This window comes from Alligator sinensis, unplaced genomic scaffold, assembly GCF_000455745.1.
Source record: "Alligator sinensis unplaced genomic scaffold, ASM45574v1 scaffold308_1, whole genome shotgun sequence".
Taxonomy (NCBI): Eukaryota; Metazoa; Chordata; order Crocodylia; family Alligatoridae; genus Alligator; species Alligator sinensis.
The window spans coordinates 2,671,764-2,679,585 of NW_005842041.1; the positions used below are offsets into that span (position 1 = coordinate 2,671,764).

At 39.6% G+C, this 7,822-nt stretch overlaps 1 protein-coding gene across 3 annotated transcripts in view; it reads left to right on the forward strand.

Annotated features, from left to right (window-relative positions):
* SMC5 (structural maintenance of chromosomes 5) overlaps nt 1-7,822 on the forward strand; it is a 92,473-nt gene that overhangs the window by 73,385 nt on the left and 11,266 nt on the right. For 2 of the 3 annotated variants that reach the window (XR_003093811.1, XR_003093812.1), the window contains exons 24-26: nt 332-3,351; nt 5,800-5,949; nt 7,306-7,365. Coding sequence is in view for 1 of the 3 variants with exons in the window: in XM_006022633.3 (XP_006022695.3) it covers nt 332-469 (138 nt within the window). In the remaining 2 variants the exon portion in view is untranslated. Of the gene's footprint in view, nt 1-331; nt 3,925-5,799; nt 5,950-7,305; nt 7,366-7,822 lie in introns of those variants that run through there. The other variant, XM_006022633.3, reaches the window with a different exon arrangement.

Genomic DNA, 7,822 nt, shown 5'->3' on the forward strand with positions numbered 1-7,822 from the left:
AGGCTCTGTAGAAATAGAAGTGACAGCTGCCAAGTAGTAGTGCTTTACTACTTCAGAAGAAAGCTCACCTGGGTCTCAAGTCAGTTTATTTTGAGCAGAATTAAAATGTATGAATTATTATGGTGTTTGTTGCTGGTAGCTTGTTTTACAACATATTTCTTGAGCATTGGCAGGTAAGGTATTGCTAAATGTGGTGGAGACATACATATAGGGCAAGTGGCAGAGAGTGGGAGAACCAAGTTCTTTAACGGAAACACTGGTCTGTTTTTCTTAATACAAAGGTGAAGGGTAAAAGGTGTTGCTCATAGTCTTTTTGCTTCACTTTTCACAGCTGCTGCAGAATCTCACTTACAATGAAAAAATGACCGTGTTGTTTGTCTACAATGGACCTTTTATGCTAGAATCAACCAAATGGAATTTAAAGGCTTTCAACAGGAGGCGGCGACGAGTTGGGTGGACAGATGCATAGTGATTTTCATTGCCTTTGAAACCTATGGTGAAACTACATTTGTAAACGAGTGGTTGAACCTGAGAGAAAATCCATGGGGAACTTAATAGTGAAGCACTGGGCTGCTTCTTAATAAAATTATTTTTACAGTTAATATTTTCTCAGAACTCTTATAGCTGTCTGTTCTTCCAAACTGAAACTAATTTTTACCACAGACTTAACAGGAGGGCAAGCTGAAACCAGAATCTTGTTTGCACCTTTCCATTATATCAGCACCTAATGTAACAAAATTTATCAGGAAATTTCAGCTGTTTGTTTCCAAGTAACTTATTTGGTTTATCCACTTATGTTCAAAGATTGTGACGTTTTAAAGTTAGTATATAGTACACTAACTCATATAGTTATAGTAGATCACACTGAAATGAATTCTAATGAAATGCCAACTGTGGGAGTAAAGCAGAAGGATTTGTGATGTCATTGCATTTTCAGAGTGTGTATTTAGCTTTATATCAATTTTTTTCTTTGGTAAAAATACCATATACTATGTAAATATGGATTATTGTGTATATTCATGTTTTTTCCTATAAAGTCTATTTCAGCAATGGGAAATGAATGCCTATTGCCCTTCACCTCATGCCCACCCACAGTGGAAAATACATTTTTAGTGTATGGGGAAAACTAATATTTACAGCTTGAGCCAATAGTCCTTTTTATATTTTATACCACTGTGTGGTGGTCTTCTGTGGAGAACTACAAAGTTACCTCTGGAAGTAGAGCTGAGGGACTTGTAAGTGAAATACTTATGGTTTTTGTGTTTGTGGTATTGAATGGGAAAAGTATTCCTATGGATTTTTATACTTGGAGTCAGCAACCCTTCCTTCACTGTTCTGGTTTCCATGGAGTGGTTTTATACTCATAGTGAATAGTAGCACTCTGATGCAGCTGTTAAATTTGCTGATTAACTGATGGGGTTTGGATTATATCTGTTAGCAGTAACTATTAAATATTTGTTACCCATAGTAATTGTGAACTTATATAATAGAATGTGTCAATTGCTTCTTATTCCTAACTAACTTATAATAACCAAAGAGGCCAAAAGTATGGACTTGTATAAAAATGGAAGACCTGTTTTTAAATTTACTATCTCCATCTACTTGTACTTAAAGAAAATGAGCTGACTTGTCAGTACTGCCTGGAAGTCTACAGCAATATGTAATCCATCTAAGGAATTTTTTGGTTGAACCAGCATTCATGTAACTTGCCAAAAAGAGGAAAAGAGAGCAGGGGAAATATCTTGGGGCATATGTCAGGTCAAATTTGGTCAAATTCTAGTTTTTATCTTATGTAAAAATAGGCTTGGTACAAGGACAAGCTTCAGAGGAATAATTTTTAAAATATTTTTCATGCCTGCATTTGAAGCATTATCCTAGGCCCCTGAGAGCCTGAAAGTCAGACTAACCTGTTTTTCTTCTTTTTGAAGGATGAATATGTACCATACATAGCAACATATAAAAACAAATTCTGACAAAAGTCAGCTATGAAATTTTGAAAAGCTTTTTTTTTTTTTTTTAAACTAAAGATGTTTCTTTAAAATGTTTCACTGTACTGTCTATACAAAGGATGATGGCTGAGGGAGTTGTTAAAGAAGTAGAGAGAACTGTACACTCTAGATAGTGTCCTCAGAAAGAGCTTCTTATTGGTTGATATCTGTGCTGTAAGCTGAGTTACAGAAACTAGTTAATTTCTTGAAAATCAGTAGCCATGTAGGAATTATATTTGACAGAAGGACTGAGTGTATAAAGGGATTAAGGCCTTAATTCTGGGAATAGTATATTCAGAAAGGTGCTTCCATTTACTGTACTGAGACTGCATGTCCAGAAAGGTTGCGTATACCTCATTGTAAGACCAGATCCTTAAACCTGTCCACTGATGTATATAAATGCCCTGCTTCCCTGTGACCTCACTTCTCCAAGCATTGGATTTTTTTGTGTTAAACTTCCCTTTTCTTCACAAAGAAAGTGCTTCTTGGTTAGACTTTAGAAAATTACTGGAGGAAGAGAACTATATCTATTCTTTGTCCAAGGAGGTTAAAATGTGCATTGTGTAACATGCACACATTAGGGTGAAAGAAACTAATCTTCTTTAGGCTTACTTTTCTAGGACCTATGGCAGCATTTATAACATGTATTCAGTGATTCATTTTAGAAATATGCAGGGTGTCTCACCTGGTATAATGTTCTCGTGCACATGCTATGTTCTCGTGCACTTACCTCAACTTAGCATCTGTATGTATTGCATGTTATGAGAAAGAAGTTCTCTCTCTCTCTGGGCATTGTGGGTGTGGAGTAAGCAGGGAATCTTCAAATGCCACTTAAGAGAAGAAATATTTACTCACTACTAACAGGCTCTGTTTTCTCCTTATACTCAAGCTAAACCTCTGCTTTTTCTTTTTTCCCCCCTGAGTTGTATCCCCTGTAGTTCAGTGGTAGAATCTTTGTCTACCACACAGGAGATCTGGGTTTGATTCCCAGACACTTATACAACTACAGCCATGGAGGCACCAAACATCTGGATTCAGTCTGGTCGTTGGATTCTGTCTCAGTGGCCTAAAGGGAGGATGGAAGGTCCAGACAGCCTCCTCTCCTCCGAAAATTCCTGCCTGGGCATATGCATTGAAGGTCTGAGTGGTCTTCATGTATACACCATGATCCAGGAGGATTGACAGTTGCCACCCCTGAGTTCCACTCTTTCTTATGGAAGGGACTAATGGGTTTGGACAACTGAAGTGCATGGCATCGTTGCTGTGACCTGTGCTTCTATGGCCCAAAGGGTGCCTTTGTCCAGGAAGTTCCTGAAACTCAGTAGGAGCAGGGCTGGAGTGTGTGACTGAATGCATTCCCAAAGTGAGTCTTCTCAGGGTAACACTTGAAAAGTTGATCATTTGGAGTGTATTCCTTCTGTTAGGGGTCTGATTATGGTATATCCAAAACTGCAATATGACTACCTGGTTGGGGTTCTGGTTTCACAACTATAAACTACCAATCACCTTTGATACCTCATTACTCAGAAGTGAAACACTTCTCTATCTTTTTTATTATTGTTATTTTGTTTTATTTATATATTTAATTGCTTCTGCAGCTACCCAGCATCTGCCCCTCTCTCAATCCTTCCTTTTCCCACAGCAGCTGTTCTTCTTTTCTCTTACTGCTGCTCTGCAGCTTCAGTGAATAAAGTGCTATGAAAACCCTAGAAATTCATTTTAAAGGTGTTTGTCTGCTTAGAGGAGTATTAGCTTAATATACTAAAAATGAAGGTTTTACTAGTGATCAATTTTCCTGGGGACTAAATAGTAAGTACACCTTACAAAAAACAGGAATAGAAGGGAGCTCACATAATCTTTTCATTTTAAGTGAAAATAGAACTTTCTTTTTATTTTTTGAGCACTTTTCAATGTCCAGTTGAAACAGGAGCCTTTCTGGATAGGGATATAAATAATAATGACAAGTGATGTATATGTTCCTTTCCACCTGTGGTTTTCATGAGGGGCATTCTGTGTTTTAGCCACCAGGGGCTGCAAGCAGCATTGAGATCTCATTGAGAGTTCTTCCTTAAATAATAATGGAGAAACAGAAAAAGAATCTACACACTCTTATGTTGTATTCGCATTCGGGGAACTATCCACATGTGGGCCCCTTGATGCATACATTGCCAAAAGTATATTAGGGAAAAAAAGGCTTCAGGTCATGGCACCGTTAATACAATGTAATAGCGTACATGGTGCACTCATTTGTTAAAGGTAAGACACCTATTAGAAATGGGGATGAAACTGCCATTTGCAGGTGGGAAAGAGAACTTTTCCTTGCCCCACAAAGTACTAAGCTGCTATATCACTTGCAGTTTACTTTCTGGTGTTAAAGGTAAAGGCGAAACTGTTTTGAGTCAATTCCAGGTTTCCCAAGACTCAGCACTGGGTAACTACTGCCAACACCAGCCTTTTCACCTGGAGTTTTTATCACGTTCCTCCTTTACTGCTACCTTTATTAAAGGACTATATCTGCCATGGAATGTAGTAGGTGTTTTTTAAAGGCTAATGTAAGGGTAATCTGTCACCACGGCTACACTCCAGTTTTCATTTACAGGCTCTTATTAAATGGATTAATATTAAGAACTGAAGGAGGTTCTCATTTATTATTCATCTACTCTAACTCCTCCACACAGGCAAGTTTTAAAGATACCAGTTCTAACTTGTCCTGCAGAATCTTGGGTCGTGAGGCCTCCAGCCATGGTCTCTACCTTCTTCTCTTGTCCATTGAACTCCTACAAATGTTTGATAGATCAGTCTGTCTTGAATCATTTCTTGGCACCTTCAGTTAAGGTGCTGAAAAACTCCACTCTAGATGGCAAACCTCAACTCTATTAGTTGTCCTTGCTTGACATCTGGCACATTTCCTGGTGGCTTCTAGCCACAAAAAGGGCCTTTTATAGCATCATTGGCAGTTTAAAGTCCTGGCTTGTTTTGAATGGCAAGTTTTACTTTCCTCAAATTGCATATGTGAAAGGACATTAACACATTCTTTGTGCAGTCCATGCCCCATATATGAAAGGAGACTTAACATTCTCCATGCAGTGTTATTTTTTAATTTTTTTTAATATGCAGGAAAGAATGAAAACTTACTTCTAGATCACTAGTTCCCAGCCTCGGTGCATGACGCAAATCAAGGTTGTGGGGGGTCCACAGTAGGGTAATGAAGGGCCCACACGCGCATGCACAGTCACACGCACAGCCTGGGAGCAGTGGGTGGGACAGGGCCACCACGCACAAAAGGGGCAATGGTGGCTCCCCTGCCTCTGGGATGCCACTGCACTCCACTCCCAGCAGCCCCTGCAGCACTGGGTCAGGAGGTCCTGTTGGTAGCCAATTTAGGGTTGCAGCAAAAAAAGGTTGGGAATCACTGTTCTAGCCGAACAATTACTCCAGATAAGGAAAAGGATTTTTTTGTCCCCAGGTAGAACCTTCCTATAAAACAGACCTATTTCATGTTGTCTCGCAACAGTTCTTGCAGGCTTTACTAGTTCAGTAGTACCCACTACTGACTGGCTATGCCCCAGGTACTGGAACTTCCTAGAAATTTTTCATTAAAATAGTTTTTGAAAAATTAAAGTAGCTTCTGCAAACACACCTTTTCTCTGTTTTCTCCTCCCCTAGATGCTTTAGTTCTCATAAGGGAAAAAATATAATGAAATATTTTACTGAAACATTACATTTTCAAATTCGTTGATTAATCTCTGTCAGAGTTGCTGCAGTGCTGTGTAACAAGTCTGTATGCCCCTGTTTTTTCTCCATGGTGAAGTTCCCTTGCTGGCCTACATCTTCCAGGATGCACCATGATTTGCCTGTGGTTGAAACTGCACCATGGATTGGAAGATCTATGAGAATCCAACCCATAGAAAGGAATGGTTGCACAGGGCACTTTTAACTCCAAGTTCATGAGCCTACTACAGTAAGTCATGGGATAGATGAATGTCAGACTACCAAGTGAAATGTGTCTTTTGAGTTTGTTGATACAAAAGTATTTTTCTTTCAGCAAGGGACTTTCAGAATTTTTGGCAGATGGATGTTTTCAGTTCTCTCCTAAATTGGAATGGAAACAAATTTCAAAATATTGGATTTTTTCTTTGGGGCAGAAATTCAGACTTGCAACCAGCTCTACTGCAAAGGGAGCCAGCTGGGAGTAAAAGTCAGCAAAAAGGGCCGGTGTACCTGTCACAGGAATGTTCCAATTGCCAAATACACCTGGAAAGTGGTGAATCTCTTGCAAAGTGCTCATGCATGCAGTTGCAGTTGCCCCCAATAGCCTAGATTAAGGGATTACTCTAGAGAGTGATTCAGGAATGGCTGTTTTGCCTTAAACCTGCACCCTAATTTAACTTAAATTGAGGCTTTAAGTGTTGGTGGGCCCTGAATGTCATACCATCCAGTGATGTGAAGGGGTGGGCTACAATTGCCGCTTAATGCTGTGAGAGACTATGGACCCAAACAGAAGAAGTTCCAAATACAGCTATTCCCCAGATACCCTTCAGCATTCACCTGACTTAAGTTTTCAGAAGCCCTATTCCCACTGCTACTCAAGTAGGACACATTTTCCTTATGAAGTTTCTGGTCTTTAATTATTAAAGACTTCAGATTTTGAAATAATATGCCTCAGCTGTCATGCATGGAGCTATACAAAACTTGGCAGCTATGCTTATCCAAGAGGCATCTCCTGAGCCCCAGGCTGTCCCTTGGGCATATAGAAAAGCACTCTGCAGGTAAGTGGGAGACACAAGATTAATTTTGCTAGTGGTGGTGAGTAGGGAAATGCAATGTTGGTTTTACTAGAGGTGGTTGTAAGGGGACAAGATGAGTTGGCTGAGAGGATGGTCACAGATAATGGAATGGAGTCTTGGAAAAGAACAACATAATGAGGTTTGGAAGGATGTGGAAGGCTTATGGAAAGTGAACTGGTGCTGGGGGCAAGACAATGGGAATCAGTGAAATTAGAAGTGGAAGAGGTGGAGGATCAAAGAACTGGAGAGAAAGCATGGAGAAAACGACCATATAAGGCAGTACAGAAGGGAAGAATATGGCAAGGAAAATTGAGCAGAGGAAAAATGGGAACATCAAACTTAGTGTTGCTGTTATTAAAAAATTTAAGAGAAACTTCTGTAGTAAAATGTATCAAATACTTTGGGGTGGGTAAAAAAGGGGGCCTAGAGTTCTGGTTATACTTAATAGATGCTATAGGAGTCTCGTGTTCCCAGCACAAAAGAAATTAAGGTAAGTTATCTTTCTATTCTCCCTATCCATCTGCTTGCAGGAGGAAACATGAGCCGCCTTCTGGGATGGTAATAGGATCAAGGAGTGTACTGACTAGTAGGTAAGAAAATAACCAGTTCCATTGTCCAGTATTTTTTTTTATAACCTTAAACGAATTTAGACCATGAACCTTAAACATAAATTTAAATTTGTGCTGGTTTCTATCTCCATTAGTACTAGCTTTCCTTAGACTGGGGTAATACAATGGCTCTGGTACAGATGTAGCTTTTTCTACGTGTGCATTAATGCATTTTTCCTAATGTGCATTAAATTCAGTATCTGCAATACGAGGTACTAAATAAATGTGCATTAAGCTGCCCTAATGCGCAGTAGCAAAAACACATGCTTTTTTAGTGGCTTGTCTACTCATATTTTCTGTGCTGCTTTAACACTTACAGTTTCATAGTAGCTAGGGTCAGAAGGGACCTAAACAGATCAACTAGCCTGACCCCCTGCCACAGGCAGGAATGAATGCTGGGGTCACAAGACCCCCGACAGGGGATCATCCAACCTCCTCT